The sequence below is a fragment of the Aptenodytes forsteri genome, unplaced genomic scaffold (assembly GCF_000699145.1).
Source record: "Aptenodytes forsteri isolate BGI_AS27 unplaced genomic scaffold, ASM69914v1 Scaffold83, whole genome shotgun sequence".
In the NCBI taxonomy this organism is placed as follows: Eukaryota; Metazoa; Chordata; class Aves; order Sphenisciformes; family Spheniscidae; genus Aptenodytes; species Aptenodytes forsteri.
In genome coordinates, this window is record NW_008795371.1 from 41,110 (window position 1) to 59,500 (window position 18,391).

Sequence of the window (18,391 nt, forward strand, 5' to 3'; positions counted from 1 at the left end):
GGATCTTTCAGTATTTCAGGTGTGATTCAGGTGCCTGAATACGCACCTGATAAGTATTATAGGTAGAAACAGGTGATTCAGGTACCTTACTTACACATAGATGTGTTGCCATTTTGAAAGCTCTGTATTATCTGTGATAGCCACATGGGACTAGCAAATATGATGCAGACCCATACACTTCTGGAGCAGCGGCTGAAACCCAGAAGGTACTACGTGGTATCTAGAGTAGCACTAGCTACATACCTTTATGTGCCTGAATTGATTTCTATGTGGTTTATTAGACTGTGCAGTCATGTTTTACCTCTGCTTTCTCCTTTTTGACATAACTTTTCTCTGAATCCCATGTGTTTGTTTTCCTCCTTCCAATTACTGGATCATGGTAAATAAATAAATAAAAAAACCTGAATTACAAATCTGTACACCTTTCTTTATACAGCTAGAGATGCTGTTGAGTAATTTGCCAGATAATTTCTCCTCTTAAATTTTGAGAGTTGCACAATGTCATACACAACTGTCATCGGTCAGGTTGGAATTTTAAGACTTCACATTTTGTAGCTTCTGCTTTGGAATTTCTCTGAAATTGAGTTCTTCCTCCTGGTTATTTTTTAGTTGATCTAAAAAAAAAATAAAATCATGCTTCCAGGATGTAATACTACAGTTATACTAATACTTGTTAAAACCCAATCAACCAACAAACAAACAAAAAAACCCAGAATAAAATTGAATGCAAAAATATACACCTTTTAAGAAAAATCACCCCCTCCCCCCCCCGGAAAGGTAGTTATTGCTGAAAATTTCCCTTTCAGAATTCAAAGTTAGCGTGTTTCAGTTTTGACTTAACATAATCACTATGGTAGATTTGTCCAAGGATATGTTTTATAGAAGTAATACATAAATAAGCATTATTGATTTAGTGTAGTCATTCTAGTAGTGCATTGGTTGGGTAATATACTCATCTGCAAATGACACATGGCTTGTGGCAGTCTAAATAGTGGATTCTTATTAACACAAAAAAACCCCTTTGAATAACAGCAAATCTCTATTAAATGTAGTTGTCAAATTGCTGGGCCTTTTAAATTCAAAGGACCAAGAAAAATAAGAAAATAAGCTATTCTTGCTGCAAGCAGTAAAGAAGATAAGAACTAAGCGATGTGAATTTATGAAGGGCCATACACAGGTTTTCATTCATTGGCATTTAAACAAATATAGACGTTAAACTGCCAAAGTTTAAACCTTCAGGATTACAGAAACAAGCAAACAATGAAACAATTGTCAAATGTGAGACTAATTCAAAATAATTAACATTTTCAGAAACATTTGGAGGTTTTCAAATAAATTAGAGTGAGCATTTCAGTAAAGAGATCATTCAGGTAGTTTCTGTTTAACTCATAGCAGTGTCCGGAATAGAATTATTTCCTTTTCATTTGCTGAAAATTTGAAGTACACTTTTACAATTATTCTTAACTGTCTGTTAGTAGTTGTTTGCATAATTATGCAAACTTTGGGCAAGGAGTTACCTGTAACTTTTGGAGGAGAAGTTTATACATTCAAAACAAACAGGACAAGAATATAGTTCATAACTGCATCTGCATTGTGCCAATGTAGGGAGATTGCCTGCTTTGTAATCTGTAATGCCCTTTAGTTCTGTAAACCAACAAACTGTATTAAGAAGCAGTATTTTAGTCCATTTATGACTTAAACTTACTAGCTGTATAATTTTCACACACACACAACCCCCAAACAAATAAACAAACAAACAAAACAAAAAAAAAGGCCCAACCTAAAAAAGGGTTGACTTCTGTTCTGTTACAAGCAGAGGTTCACTCTGAGATGTCCATGACTAAATACACATTGAGATAGCTACTGGCATTAGCAGCTAGGCAGGTATGTAAAACCAAACCTGTACTGTCAGTGATAGAGGACCATCTTGATGATGTAGCGGGAGAATAGTCAGCCTTGCTGAAACATGCTGGATTAAAAAGTTTAAAGGTACCTGCCGCAGACAACTTCAAAGTGTTAAGACACTGTTATCTTCCATACTTCTGCATCTCCTTCACCAGTGCGTGATCCCAAGTGGCATTTTCTGGCTGATTGGGATCAGCAGTTACAAGTGAAACATGGAAGGCCAGGATTTGTATGTGTACATCATTTTGCAAGTTTCTCAAGCCTAAATATGTTCTAATGCTTCAAAGAAGATAAGGTGGCAGAACAGCTCCGGTCATCCATACAAAAAAATTCAACTGTGCTGGATGGTACCAGCAAGATTTCACCCTGGTGCAAAATAAGGATAAATGACAAGCCAGATAGTAGTGTGTTGGAATGTGCCTATGCAGTTTATTGAGGTGTTAATTTAAGACTGTGAACTGATTTTTGGGGGGTTTTTGATGTGGGATTTTTTTTTCATAATTGCATTTATGTATGGGGCATTGATATTCCTAGTAGACTTGCCTTCTGCCACCTTACTAGTCAAACTAAAATAACCTTTTACCTTCAACTGCCATTCTCTGAGCATAGTCTAAGAGGAAAAAGAAGAATTGATTTAGGCTATTCCTTATGAATCCAGGAGAAAAAGCACATTTCAGACCAGTGAGCAAATTTTTACAGTTAGCAAAAAATACCCAGTCTCTACTTTCTTAAATGACCATGCTGTGGTCTGTCAGCAGAACACTTGTTCCCTAAGCTGTCCCCTGTCATGTTAGAGAGCTTTTGATTTTTTTTTTTTTTTTTTTGGGTAAATCAAAACTGCGGAAAAGGATCTAAAGACCAAGGAGAGTGCTAAGTACTAAGGGAAACAAAGGAAAAATGATCATGTCGTCATGTCAAAAGCTGTATTGCTCCTACAAGTAAAAGACTACAACTGTCTTTGAATAGTTGGTGTTAGAGCCTGAGTTGCAAACAGCAGTTTCGCTGGCTCCCAGCTGTAGATTCCAGGTAGAAATTTGGACTGAATGGCAGTGATGCAGGCTGTGGCAGAGCGGGTCTAATTTCATTACTAGGGGGAAATAAAGACAAAAGAAAAAACTCTTCAGTCCTCTGACAGGATACTGGGGACTTGGACAATTCTTGGAGACATGCTAAGGCAGGTGATTCAAATCAGTAGCAGTTGGTCTGTCACACTGCCTGGGGCACCTAAGCAGCACAGTCTTCTTATCTCTGGTTTGGGTAGGATTTCAGCATGTGCTTAAAACTAAGCACATGGTTCTGTGGGTTTTTGAATTGCTACTACAATGAGGTATATAGAGATGCTTTAGGTGAATGTGACTCAATATAAACTTACAGCTTCCACCATACTGTTCTAATTTTATAAAATGTCAATGAAATTTTCTTATTCCACATACTTCGCTTAGCTGTTTCAGAATTCTTCCATTTTTCTCCAGTGTTTAGTATCTTGAACCAGTATTTCTGTTAGAATTTGGAGTCTAATATTTTAATGGTTATTCTTATCCCTGTAAAAAGTATTAATTTTTCCTTTCCTGCCAAAAATGAATAGCAGTCTAGTAGACAGGGAACAAAACAAGACATATGTTCTGGAAAATAACGTTGGTTTACCATTAAGTTCCTTTGAAGGGTAGAGAATTGTAGATGTAGAGAATAACACTACCTTTATGTGAGCTGTTAATACTTTAATGTGTATGCGTTTGCCATGCTTGCTCCACACCAAAAAACCTAAATGTGGTTACATTTTTAGCGACACGAAAAAATCATATACTACTGGTTGTGGGGGGTTTTGTTGTTTTTTTTTAATACAACCACTTATCAGATGTATAATTATCAGCTTAGTAAAGATGTGTGAATTCCTATAGCTAGTGCTTACATGTTTTACCAACAGAGTGTAAGTTTTGAAAAAATGGGACAAATTGTACGGAGGAAAAAACCCTGTCAAATAAGCTTAGTATGTTGTTTAGGCAATCATGTATCTCTTTTATCGATACGCTGTATTATATCCTCATTGTTTACATACAAAGATAAACATTTACAATATAGTCTATATTTTAATATATGCTACACGTTTGTTTATTAGGGAACCAGAAACTAGGGAGAAGACTTTTTTCTAAAGAGACAATTTGTTCTTATGCAAATTCTTCATGTATAATCACTATGACCTTTGAAAAGGGGTTATAAAATACTGCTGTGAATTTAAGGTGTTGTTTTTCACCAATGTAAATTACTGTATAAACTCATTTTCAGGAATAATCTCACTTTTAAACTTCTGATGTTTTCTTTGCATCTGTATCTAAACCCCATCCATATGTGTATGTCCTATTACAGAAGTAAGCAAATTCCTACGCGTGTGTAAACTGCTTATATAAATTTCCACTTGGAAATTATAGAGGGGAAGGGAAAAGGTTCAATACAGATTTTTGTCATATAGAAATTGTTTTAATGTTGCAATGAGGACCATCTTATTCCATTGCCCAGAGAGATTAAGCCCTGAAAGGATTTCCTAGAAACTCAGCTTATTTGGTACTGTTAAAAAACAGACCACAGGATTGCAAGAAAACTGCCTGGTTTTTAAAGTCTGATTTCCTATCACTGCAGGTTGTTGTATTGTACTTTACATATAGTTAGGTAGCTCTATTTTTTAAAATAATTCAGTATTTTCTCCCCAGCTTCTAAGGAAAGATTGTTCCCAGTACTTCTGTCACTGGGACCCCTGTCTTTATTTCCAGACTATATTTACTTGTGGCTTGGTGTATTTATGAAGAGCAGTCTTAATCCAGTTCTCAACCTTGTTTCATTGGCTCTGCAATCCAGGCTCTTCTAGTGAATTGTCCTAAGATAAAACACTTAACTTATGATGATCTGTACCCTTTCATTTCACCTGTTCCAGTCTGAGGAGATCCCTCTGAAACATAAGCTATTGAACTTGCTCCCAGTATTCCAGAAGAGGCTTTGCCAACATCTGTCTCTTGTTTTTTCCTTCTAGTTCCACTTTGAAGACTGGAAAACAGAAACATGTTTGTATGAGTAATTGTTTCTGATTTTTCCAACTGTATCTTGGACGCAGACCTGATTATATCTGTACAGAAATAAAAATATATGTATCTAAACAGAGAGAGAAAAGTCCCCAGCTATTCGGGGGAACACTGAAACAAAGCATGATTGAAGCGTTACTCTGAATACAAAAAGTTTACTGAATTGAGGTCATAGTGTGTTAAAAAATGTTGAAGTTAACCCAAATAAAGGGTAGGGAGAAGTTTCATTTTGGGAATAAGGTAGTCTTCCTGTAGGGAAACCACAGTATTCACAAGATTTTGTCTTTGATTTTTCATTGGTGCAAAAACATTAGAAATTCAATGTCATTCCTTTCAGCTACTCTTGGCAGAGCATTAGCTTTCTATATTTCAGACTGGTCCTGTATCTTAATGTTTAATCACCTTTTACCTGGGCAACAAATGCTCTGAACAATTAACTACTCTCGCATATACATGGTATTCCTACTAGGCAATCTGAAAAGCTGAGTGCCTACGTTAGCTACCAGTTCCCTTAAAGCTGATGCTCCCCTCCTAAACAAATCTTCTGTAATGGACTTGATCGTTTAATTACAGTTTTTCCCTTAATAGTTTTTATCTTGTATATGAACATTTGGCAAAGTGTTATCTAATGAAGAGTGGAGCAGCTTTAGAAATGTAATAACCAATAAAAAAATCTCTGGCGTACTAAAAAATTAAAGTCTGTAAAACTGTAGGTAAATACATTTTGCATGCAGAAAAGAATGAGAACTTGCACAGCCTGAGCTCAAAAAATTTAAATGTTTCACTAAGAAGAAGTGGTCTTATTTGGTGCATTGGTTCAATTTCATGATACTGTCAAGATTCTAGAATTATAACATTCTCCATCAAATATGGCATGACAGAAATAATTACTTTCAAAGTCTGGAGCTGTGCACAAACAGGGTCTTTCTGCCTTCACAACCAAAATGCAAGCATCATGAACATTCAACACAAGAGCGGACTGCACTTAGCCTGTGTATTGCCAAACCAGCTGAGAGGAATCAGTAATGTTAATAGGCATTTAGCCTTGTCACACTGCAGGGAAATTAAAAAAAGTGGGGGGGGGAACGGGTTTAATCCAGTCGGTGAGTGTCTTTCCACTGGCTTCCTAGAGCACTGAGACTGGGCATATTACTGATGGTGCTTATTTCATCCTTTCTGTGAAAATTATGAAAGATCTAAGTTGCAGTTTAATCATTATGTCTTCCTCAGGGTTTGTCCACTGTGCACTGTTTATGCACTGTTTTCTTTTTTTTCTTTCTGTTTTTCTTTCTGTTCATCACTTCTGTTTTGTCAGCTATTTGTATTCTGGAGGCATGGGATTTGTTTTAACATACTTGCTTTTGCTTCATTAGTTAGCCCTATGCATCTCTTTCTGCCTATTTGGAAAAAATATCTTCATATCGTTTAACTGGATGAAGCGATTTGATGTTAAAGAAGTCAAATTTAGATTCAGATGAAGAATGATTACTTCCAAGTATGGCTCAATTTTAAGAGAGAGCTACTTAAAGGAGTAGAAAAGATCAAATCATAGAATCATAGAATCATTGAGGTTGGAAAGACCTCTAAGATCATCGAGTCCAACCGTCAACCCAACACCACCATGCCCACTAAACCATGTCCCTAAGCGCCTCATCTACACGTCTTTTAAATACCTCCAGGGATGGGGACTCCACCACTTCCCTGGGCATGAGGTGAACGATACAAAGCATTAGCTTTATAACTCAATATAACTGAGATTGTATTTAATTGATTTCAAGTCCTATTAACCCATCTTAACATTTAGAAGCAATCAGTATCTCTTCTTTAAATACTTTTAAAATGCTTTTTCTTACAATATACAACAAATTATCCCTTTCACTGCCTCTTGTACTTGCATTGTATAAGTAAGAAATTATTTAGAGAAGAAATTTGGCTGGAAAGTGAGTGAAAACCAAGGTCTTCATTGTATTTTGAGGGTCAAGATGTTTCCATTTCCATTGAGTTCAAAGTGCCATTTGTGTATCATGTGTGACACATTTGAAAGTCAAACTGCAAGTATATATGTGTGTCTATACTGTTAACCGCAAGAGGGGTGATGCTTATTGACGGGTATAGTATGGATGATGGTGTTAGGTGTTCTCCAAGTGTGTATATTTGCAGTGTAAGTTGTGTTAATGGTTTGACTAACCATCCGGAGCAAAGGTGGTGGTTTTGTAGGTGAGGAGAGACTATGTTCATCTGGTGAGAACAGTAAGTCTGGTAGACATCTGGCTTCTGAGTCACTACCTCCTTCTTTACCATTTATTTTCTTTTCTTGGTTAGTAGTTTTTACTATTCCATCTGGGTGGGTTTTCACAGCTAATAGTAGTTTTCTGGCAAAAATATTTTTTTAAAGACTTTTTTTGTTGGGTTTTTGTTTGTTGGGTTTTTTTCCTCCTCTAAATTCTAGAGAGCTGAGAAAACAACTCCTTCTGGGGAAAAAAATAGTGCTAGTTCAAATGTATACAGGGAGGATCCTACCAACTCTGCTTCTTGCTTTCAGAGTGTAGAGCATGCATAGTTCAGGCTTTTTGTAAAGGTTTTTCTTCAGGGTGAGGTAGTACAAGTAACAGCCAGACCACCTGCCACCTGCGATAATTATGACTACAAAATGGGGTAGAGAGGTGATGTTTGCTGCATGAAAAAAAGAAAAATAGTTAGTACATGGTGAGTAGTTAGTACTAACAGAAAATAGTACATGGTGAGTAGTTAGTACTAACAGTAAAATACTGCTATAGTAGGAAACTTAGTATTTGAGTTTTGGAGAGGGTTTTTTCGAGGGGGGGGAGGTTTCTTTGGGTTTTTTTGGGAGGTTTTTTGTTTGGTTGTTTTTTTTACTAGAGCTGTTAATATTTGTGGGTTTGGTAGCACCACATTGAGTTTATAATGTTTCAGGGACTTTGTGAGGCCTTACCAGTATATGAGGAATGGGTTTCCACAGCAGGTTGCTCCTCAGTTGCATGTGTAGCAGATATTTTAGTTGCCTCTTACAGCATTGGATGTGCTTGATTCAGTACTGTTGAAATTTGGAGTTTGCATGGAAACTGTGCAGGAGTCCAGCTCCAGTCAGCATAGTCCTGTAGATCTTATTTCGTTTTTAAGTAATCCAACACAGTGAACCAGTGTTACTTCAGGTAATCAATGGTGGGTTTGTTCTGTTTTCTTTCATTTTTAACGTTCATCAATGTTTCATCATTGATTCTCCCATCTTTTCAGACACATCTGTCTGGATAAACACTATTAGTCTATGTTGTGCTGTTAATTTAGGTCTGATGAGTAACAGGAAGAATTAAATAGCATGGATATTTTTGTGCAGGTGTTCTAAGCACAGGTGCAGGACCCAGAGCCTAGAGAATTATATAGTATAGTGCACAGGTATAGAGGGAGCGTTCGACTAGAAAACGTTTTCCTCACACTGTCATGGATTTGGAAGGTCTGGATTGGATGTGGTTCCTTGGCACCCAACACAAGGCAGGTGTTTTCTACCTGTACAGCTATTTATCATTATATAATGAAACCTGGATAGTATTTAATTTTAAATTATTGTTTTTCAGTAAAACAACGGCTAGCCTTATCTCTGGCTCTGTGGCATGTGAGCTGTGTTTGCATCAGCTGTCAATGCACATATATTACCAGTTTTCTGTATATAGGCAGAGAACTTTCTGCATTACCAGAAAGAACCTCTTTTGTAGAAAAGATCTTCATAGGCAGCTTACATAACCTTTGCTGGGAGGAGTTAAGAATGAAATGTGTCTGTTGACATGGTTACTGTATGAGTTCTGATGATCATGTAATCAAGAGGCAATTCTGAGGTGATGGGTGATGTCATAAATGCAGAAAGAGATTGGTCTTCTGCTCTTAAAAGGGTATCTTTTCAATACCACTGTTGAAAATACTGAAATAATGCCAATACTGAGACAACTCACGAGTTGACTTCTTCGGACTGATACGCACTTCAGTTTTCCAAATTTATGAGCAGTCTAGCCCCCGCACATAGTGACTGTACTTGAGTGCACAGCTGGTGCATTTTAAATTAGCAGTCATTATACTGCTTTTGATTGTTACCTGAAATTCGCTAATGCTTTGTATCGTTCACCTCATGCGGCATGTTCTCTTAGCTTGATCTGTATGTTTCCATCCTGCTGGTTGAGATTTATTTCATTCTTTCTCCTAGACACTAAAGAGATTAATTGTATTCAGTTTCTTGTGATCTTTTTGTATGGATGTTAGCGCTGTTTAGTACATTGGATCTATGTATGAGTATTTATTTTTTTAAAATAAAAGTAGCATTTTTGTCCTGCATTTGCATTGAAACAGATTCAGTTGCTACAAAGCTTAGATGCCAAATTTGGCCATAATCCACTAAGGTAGTTCTCTTCCTGAAGTGTCTGCGTTCCTTTTTAACTAGCCGCCTCAGTATTTCCAGCTTTCCTTCTGTTACTACCTCTTCATTATGTTACATTTTGGAAGCGTTTCCCTTGTCCAGTGATGATACAGATGTGCAGTTTGTGGTCCTTCACTGGACTTGCTCCAGTATGTCCATGTCTTTCCTGTGTTGGAGATCCAGAAATGGACATAACGCTCCAGATGAGTCTCACCAGGGCTGAATAGAGGGAAAAGGATCACCTCCCCTGCTATCCTAATGCACCCCAACAAAATGATACAGTTGTATAACTAGTATAAAAGCATAAATGTAGAAGTGGTATAAAACATATGATGGTACAGTGTAGGGGCTGGAAGACTGTGAAGTGGGTAGGGTTAGCAACAGCGTAATCTGCTTCGATACTGAAAAACATGTAATTGTGTAACGATATCCCACACACTTTCAATTTGTTGGAGTAAGTTGGGTTTTGCAGGCAGTCCTCATGGATGAGGCTGAGAAGGACCCCACCCTCCTGGAGCAGCAGGTAAATGATGTTTGTATTCTACCTGGGACATGCACTTGCAGAAAGAGGCAATTTCTAAGAAAGCAAAGGCATTCCATTTTTAAGGTTAAATATAACCAGGTAGTTGCACATGGAGTAGGAAAGGACTGTGTTTCATTTGGGGAACAGTGAAATCAACCGGTTTCCAATTTCTTTCACAGTTTATTTCTCTGTAGCTGTGGTACAAGCAAGAGCCAACCAATATCATCTGCTACCAGTAGGAAATCTCCATGCTAGTCCTTACTCATGGCACATGGTAAAGTTGCAACTGAGCATGTGAGGAGGAATTAACAGGAAAAATCTAATTCATGTTCAAAGGTAAACTTTGACTAATGATGAATAACAAGCATGAAAGTAGAACATATGGTTTTTCTTACGTTGTGTATCACTTACCTTCGTCCTGTTTTCTTTGCTTTGCACTATTTCTGCAGCAGCACGGGCAGGGTAGAAGTACAGAGATACCTTTAGCATAACTGTGTTTTGAATGCCAGCTGTCTTAATAGCTTGTCTAGCACCAACTACTCTTGAAGTGCCTGCTTTAATTTTTATTTGATATTTGTAGAGAACATTGCCTAGAAGGATGGGTTTCACTTTTTCAGGAACAAAAAAGTAGGTAGAAAATGCAGTAGGGCAGATGTATTTTTGTTAGCCATGGATTTGGCAAGAAAAAGTCCCATGCCGGACATTGTGTCACATTTCGCTTGAGGCAAAACATGATCTGTTTCCTAACACTGTACAGTAGCTACAGTATTGGTCATCAATAAATGACTATACAACAAAATAAAATAATGAATAACCCAAAACTTGTAAATTACTGTAATATCAGCTCCTTCTTTCTCCTCTTCCTTTTAAAATCAACCTTCTAATTTCCTGTGAAGTAGGACTGTTTTTAGAGAGGTGCCACCAGCTTGGCTGCTGGGCTCAGCTGTGCCCTGCTGTGGGTTGTTGCAGAGCTGGCTGGAACCAGCTGGAAGCGGATGAGTCCAGCACAGAGCAGCCCCAACCTCTCCTCACAGAGGCCACCCCTGCAGCCCCCGCTACCAGAACCTGGCCACCAACATCCAGTGCAGTGACATATTGGTGTAATGCTGGTTTTCTCACAGTAAGCTGCTGTCACTTTGCCTTGGGACAGGCAAATCCTTCCAGGAAGGAAACCTGACATCCTCCACTTGTGCGAAAAAATGTTGGTGCCTTTCTCTTATGGTTAAGCTGGTATTACATAACTACTTTAGAAAGCCCTGGATGGATGGATGGATGGATGGGTTGGGTGGGGGTTTTTTGGGCGGCATGGGGAATTAGATATAAAAATAGTAAAGACCTTTGTGTACCCTGATTGTATTAACTAGTACTCTAATTGCATCTCTCAGAAGAATAACAGGGGTGAAATCCTGTCAGACCCTTCCTTTCTGCCTCTCCCAGCTGGGCCTCTGTTGGTCCAAGTATTTATACTATATATTTGTTGCAGGTGTTTCTGATATGATTTGTGGAGGTGGCTCCTCCACTGAGAATTCAACTATAGAAATACTACAATAGAGGAAGGCAGAGATATACCCGATACTCTGGATCCTCTGTACCCTTGGCTCCAAAACCCTAGAGATTGACCTTGAGTCTCTCTGAGTGCTTTCTACCATAGGCTCCAGTTGAGGCCAAAGGCTCAACTGGCCCGAGGGCTACAGCACATCCTATCTCCTGTTTGATCTGTTCAAAGGCTCGTCAGTGCTCAGGACCCCGGTTGAAATAGTTCTTCTTTCATGTCACTTGATACAGAGGACTCACAATCTGACTGTAACCCGGAATACGCGTTCTCCAGAAAACCACAATGCCTAGGAAAGCTTGTGTTTCTTATTTGTTAACTGGTGGGAATATGGCTGTTATATTTTTGATCACATCCATTGGGATATGATGTGCAGCTTGCCATTTTATTCCTCAAAACTGGATCTCTTGTGCAGGTCCTTTGACCTTGCTTTGTTTTATGGCAAAACCTGCTTTCAGAAGGATTTGGATTATTCTTTTCCCTTTCTCAAACACTTCTTTCACTGTATTGCCCCATACGATGATGATGTCAATGTACTGTGGGTGTCTGGGGGCTTCACCCTTTTCCTGTGCAATCTGTATCTATCCATGGAAATGGTAGTGCTGTGCTTCCATCCCTGGGGCAGTCAATTCCAAGTGTATTGGACAGCCCTCCACGTGAAAGGAAACTGTGGCCTGCAGTCTGCTGCCAAAGGGATCAAGACAGACATAGGTAGTGTCAGTTGTAGCATACCACTTGATGACTGCCTTTGACTCCAGTTCATATTGGAGTTCTAGCATGGCCGGTACAGCAGTGCACAATGGTGGCATGACTGTTCAGGCTGCGGTAGTCCACTGTTAGCCTCTACCCACCATCAGACTTTCGTGCTGACCATATGGGACTATTACAGGGAGAGCGAGTCTTGATGATCGCTCCTTGTCTCATCAATCAATCAGCTCATGTATGTGAACCAGGAATTCTCAGTTGGTGCGATATTGTCGACCATGCACCTTCATGGTAGCAGTCAACACCTGCTGTTCTTCAGCACACACCCCACAACAGAAGGATCCTCTGAGAGGCTGGACAAGGTAGCCACAAGCTCACAGGTTTAGGGAGGAAGAGAGATTCTCTTCGAACTGCCAGAGATGGCAGGCCAGTCTGTCCACAGTTGGTACCTTGATATCTGTCCAGTCCTTTATCACCAGGGTGCTGGCATATGGTGTTGGTGTGTTCCATACAAGCTTCTGCCACATGGACCACGTGCACTGGATTTTGTCCAGATCTTTGGAGGACTGGTTGTTGTCTAGGTTGCTGTAAATCACCTCCACCACCATTAATTCCCTCAGATACTGGATACCTTCCTCAATGGTGGTCCACTTGCCTTAGTAGCTTGCACATCTTCCTTGAGGGGATACCTTGCCTTCATGTTCAACAGGAACTGCCTCCAGAGGCTGTGGATTGTTGCCCCTTTTCCAGTCCCTTTGCCACTTCCCCCATCCTTAGCTAGGGATCCCAGCTGCTGGGCTTCCTTGCCCTGTAATTTCTGACTATGGGCCTCAGTATCCCAGTGGCAGAGCAACCAGGTGATAATTAGCTTGCCTGGCTGACAGCTGTAATCTTTCTGCATAATGCGAGCATTCTAGTTACACAGAGATGTTTGAGAAACCGAAGGGCCATTGCAACAAGGCAGGAAACATGTACCCTGGAGGAGAAGGAGGAGGTGCCATTCTTAATTTCCCTACAGAGTTGCTCCTGGAGGAGAAGAGGAGAAAGGTCTAATTGTTAATTGACTCCATGAGATGGTTCCCAGAGTATTGGGATGGCAGCAATACATGGGCCAAACACCAGATTAGACTCAAGGCTAGTGTTTTTATTATAGCTCTCACAGGCAAAGAAAGACAAAGTGATAAACAACACAGCAAAAGCTGAAAGTGGCCATTAACAAATCCTGGAGTTTGATGTACAAAGCCCTGGAGACTGCTGACCCCAGCCAGCAGCTAAGCACCACCAGCTGCTCACTCACTCTCCTCACCCTGCAGTGGGATGGGAGAGAGAATCGGAACAGCAAAAGCAAGAAGAAACCCTCGTGGATCAAGATAAAGACAGTTTCATTAAAGTGAAGGAAAGAGGGGGGGGAAAAAGCAAGTGATGTGAAGACAGTCACTCACCACCTCTCACAAGCAGACTGATGCCCAGCCAGTCTCTGAGCAATGGCTACTTTGGAAAGACTCTACTCCAGTTTTACTGCTGAGTATGATGTTATATGGTCTGGAATATCCCTTTGGGCAGTTGGGATCAGCTGTCCTGGCTGTCACCCTTCCCAGCCTCTTGTGCACCTCCAGCCTACTCACTGGGGGGGCGGTGTAGGAACCAGAGAAGGCCTTGAGGCTGTGTAAGCACTGCTTAGTAATGACTAAAATATTGGTGTGTTATCAACACTGGTTTAGCCACAATTCTAGAAGATGAATGAAGAAAATAAAGTCCATCCCAGCCAGACCCAGTACAGTGGAGAAACTATAAATTACAGAAGTGGTATTGACAAGGCAAATAAAAGGAACAAATACTAAGCTCTGTTGTGTATATGTCAGTATTAGTAAGTAAGGCAAAAGAGCTCTAGGCTAGCCAAATATTTAAATACTTGCTAAACTTCAGTGTATGAGCAGTGACAATGATACGATGATTGTGCTTTGAATGAACAGTGCCTGTGTTTAGCTGGATTGGAGTCTTCAAGTTGCAGAATTATTTACAAGCTGCACATAAGAAAAATCAATAAAAATATGAAAAGTTAAGAAAGAGAAAACCTTCCAGTGTGAGCGATCAACAGCTTCTAGGCGAAGGCAGAGATGGATGACAAATGCTGTTTATTTTAATATACTGTAACTTGAATGTTTTTGCATTGTTAATAGTCTTGTTTGAGGAAGAGAGGAAAAATGTGGTTTACATCACTTTGGAGTATACTCTAAAATCCTGTTTCTTTTTCTCCTTGGCAGATGGATGCCTTCTAGCCAACCATCGAGTCCTACTGCTGCTGCATGTCTGGCAGCATCCCTGAATGATCACATGACTCTTGATATGGATGCAGTCCTGTCAGACTTTGTTCGGTCCACAGGGGCAGAACCAGGTCTGGCAAGAGACTTACTGGAAGGTAAGCTTTCAGGACACCAGTATTTCCTATGTTCAGTGCTTGCTTAAAGCAAGAACCAGTCATAAAAAGAGAACTCTGGTCTATGGAAACAGACATTTCTTAATATTTTGACTAGTAAGTCAACTCTTGTAATAAGCTGACCATAGATTATACTGTTAGGTGTTTTCAGCAAAAGCCTTAAGAAGTTCTTAGCGTTAGATTGCTATATTTTAGGTTATTAACAGTCGTGCCTTAAAACTATATGTGCCAGCGGGAGAGGGGAGGCGGCTTTAGCTGAATTTTGTCATTTTCAGCTGCCTGAAAGTAGTCGTAAATGTTTTGGCTCACTGTACAAAGCAGCTAAGTTTAGTCTGAAATGGACTTACTGTAAAGTGATAGAGAAACCAGAGATATTTTTGGGGCCCAGTGATTAATATGCATACCTGAACTTCATGGTATGGGAGTCAAATGGCTAGGTTGAAAAACATCTAAGAAGCCATATCAGAAAAATAACTGGGTCTTTTTATTTATTTTATTGTAGTTGCTTTACGTTTGTAAGCTTAAAAGTGGAAAGACACCTTTGATGTTTGAAGGCATTTTGTAATAGTTGGTTTTGTTCATTTCTTCTGATGTGAGCTAACAACAGTTGTGAAGATGGGAAGTTAGAAATGAGTAGGTAATATCTATGTAAATTACAAGGTGGTTCTGTGGGTTCGATACATGCACACTGAAATTTTTCCCTGAAAGTTTTTTGTTTGTTTTTTTAATCTTAATATGCCTTAAGAAATTGTGTGTTAAATCAAAGTAACCTCTGAACAGCCACAGCAGAGTTAAAAGTATATATCAGGATATATATCTTCTTTTTGCAAGAGCAATTTCACTTTATCGTATGTATGCTGAAAGTTTTACATTTTGCTATAAGTTCTTTTTTTACTCTGGATTTTTCAGTAATAAGGAATAATATATTATTAACACAGAGGTGCACACAATTTTGCAGCATTTCCCAAGTCATCTGCATTACATGTAATAAAACCTTAGAATACCTAGCTATGAGTATCATCATTGGCTCGCTATATTTAAGAGACCTCTGTTTTGTCTGACTGATTTGATCAACCTGTCATTCAAGCCTAGAGTCTGTCTTGGTCTGTTGGTCTTTTTGAAAAAGAAAATGAGAAGGTTTTTCTCAGCAATATCAGGACAGATTGTCAGTGTGCTGATAGAGCGTTGCCAAAATTTGAAAAAGTGTTCCTACATATCAGAGCTGGTTCAGAAGAGTTACTTATCTTGTTTTCCTTGCTATACTTTTTCCTTACTATAAAGGATAATGCTTCCAAATAAATATAGAATAGTATTTTTCTGTGTTGTACTTCTCATTTCTATAGATGAATATGTTCATACCATAAATATTAACAAAGAAATAAGCAATAAGCAATTTAGTTATTCTGAACAGGCTAATAGGCATATGCATCTAGCCCAAATTATTTCCTCCTACACAAGAATTTATCAAAGTAAAAGGGGTTGTTGCTAGTTCTGGACAAGATGTGCTCACAGGAACATTTCAGCACATGTAGTTGTGGCTGCATTTGGTGTAACAGCTTCTAACACTGGCTATATCTTGTGCTGGGGGACAGTAATTCATCCAGTGGTTTCTCATTTGTCTAAAAAAAGACACAGAAGGGACTGCCACCCTTACACCATTTTGACTGTCTTTCATAGTTGTCAGTGTGTAGATGCTCTGGGCACTGTGAGCAGCACTGAAACCCATGAAGTAACTTCTTAAAGATAAACAATATTCAGAAGAGCAACCCTCCACACCATGGTGCACAAGGCTGTAGCAAATGTATTGCACCTGGACCTGGGATGATGATGTCTGTATAATATTTTCAATTCAAAATTTGAAAACAGGTATGCACAAATATTTTTGAGAAATTTCAAGATTTGGTTGTAGTTTGTAGCCCCAAAATGACTGTCATGGAGAACTTTGAGCCAAAAAAGCTTGCTTGTATAGACCCTCATTTCCATGTAATCACAAGTTTTGGTCAGTTCTTCTAGGGTCCCATAGCCCTTCTCTCTGATCTGCTCACGGATTCTAATTTTATAACTTGCTCAGACTGAATGTTCATATCGTGCTTCTATGGAGTGTTCACATCTTTTTCAGAGCCATTTCTAATAGTGTTTCCTTTGTTCATCTTTTGGGGGAAATTTCTTGAATTGTACTATCCTGTAGACAATCAAGGATACCAGTTTCTGCTTCCTTATCCAAGTATTTTAACATATTAATTGTTTTGCTTTGATTGTCCTGTGGATGCATCAGGACAGTATTGTGCACAATATGTGGTCTTCTCCCCAGCAACAAATGGGTGAGTTATACACACTGACTGTTGTACAAATAGCTAAAAAATCTATACATTGCATATAGATTTTCTAAATTGCCAGAAGCTGTCCTAAATATTGGCTCCATTGATGTTTCTATACTCTGCCTGTCCTGCTGGTAAAATCCCTGCATTTTTTTCCTGTTGAACTTTGTATTGAGCACAGCTACTTGTCTCACTAAAACATTCAGCTTATTGTGCTTGACGCATATCTTCCAGAAAGTGTCCATTCTTGATTTGAAATGAAGATATAAAGAGATTTGAAAAAAAACCCCAAACATATATATACACATATATTAGTTCTAATTTATTTGTGTCTGGTTCTTTTTGCCAGCTATTAGTATCCTAAAATAAATAATACTATAAACCAGTTGCTTTTCTATCTGATTTTGATAAGCTAAACATGTTGACCTCCAAGTCTCACTTTCTGTCTCTGTATTTTATCTATCATTCAAAAGAATGTATACAGAAATGTTTTGGCTATTTAGGTATATATCTTTCTAGTGCAAAGATTGCCTTTTTGCAATTACAAACAGCAGCATATGCAATGTATCTTTGGCCAAGTTTGCTTTAGTATTGCACAGGGAGCTTGTGGTCAAGTCTATGCTCAGTTTGATGTTTCAAAGTTACCAATTCTAGAATTCTGTGCAGTTGCTTAACTGTTAAGGAATTCAGATTTCACAGACTTAAAATCTTAAAGGCATTATTTCAATGGTATGAGAACTTTGTTATGCACATCTGAAAATGGATGTGAATGCAGACTTTTAAAGCTGCATCAAAATTAAAAATGGGTTTGTTTTTCTTAGTTCTGCCTAAGAAATTAATTTTATTTTCATGACATTGCTATGTCTGCATTTAGAAAAGCCTTATATCTGTCTAATCAGCCATTCATTGGTGGATAAAATTGCACTAGAAATTGCTTAGTTTGTGTTTGTCCAATGCACAATTTGTGTTTCATTCCTACTTTTCAAATACTACTTACTGAGTCTGAAAGGCCAGTTGTAGGTTACTTGCTATTTGCTATTTCTGTGATACAGCTATGGGAACTTACATGTACAGACGTGGAGAAAGTACAAGGAAAGGTATGTGGAGGCAGAAGGGGCTTAGCACTTAACAGCATGTAGACCTACACTTTAGTAAGTCATCTGTCTTACTGTTTGAGTTTCTTGAGGTTTTCTTGAGTATTGTAAAGAACCTTCCTTCCATTACAGTTTATTCTGATAATTTGGTAGATTTATAAACAGCCCATTTCTGCTGTTAAAGAAAACTTTTGAAACTTGAGATTACAATCTGATACATCGTAGAGCTATGTGTTATGATTGATTCAGTGATTTTTTTTTCATTAAATTGTATATAAATATTTCAAAATTAGGGCCTTTTCCCAACTGTTCAATATAACAGTGGTGGTATTTATGACTGGATGTATTTTGTAAATGTACACC

The 18,391-nt window shown here is 38.6% G+C and overlaps 1 protein-coding gene across 7 annotated transcripts in view; it reads left to right on the plus strand.

The window, feature by feature from the left end:
• OTUD7A (OTU deubiquitinase 7A) overlaps positions 1 to 18,391 on the plus strand; it is a 102,468-nt gene that overhangs the window by 26,738 nt on the left and 57,339 nt on the right. For 5 of the 7 annotated variants that reach the window (XM_009280319.2, XM_009280326.2, XM_009280320.2 and 2 more), the window contains 2 exons: positions 10,102 to 10,258; positions 14,444 to 14,598. In XM_009280319.2, the coding sequence (XP_009278594.1) occupies positions 14,448 to 14,598 (151 nt within the window). In that variant the 5' untranslated portion in view covers positions 10,102 to 10,258; positions 14,444 to 14,447. The remainder of the gene's footprint in view (positions 1 to 10,101; positions 10,259 to 14,443; positions 14,599 to 18,391) is intronic. The other 2 variants (XM_009280321.2, XM_009280322.2) reach the window with 1 other exon arrangement.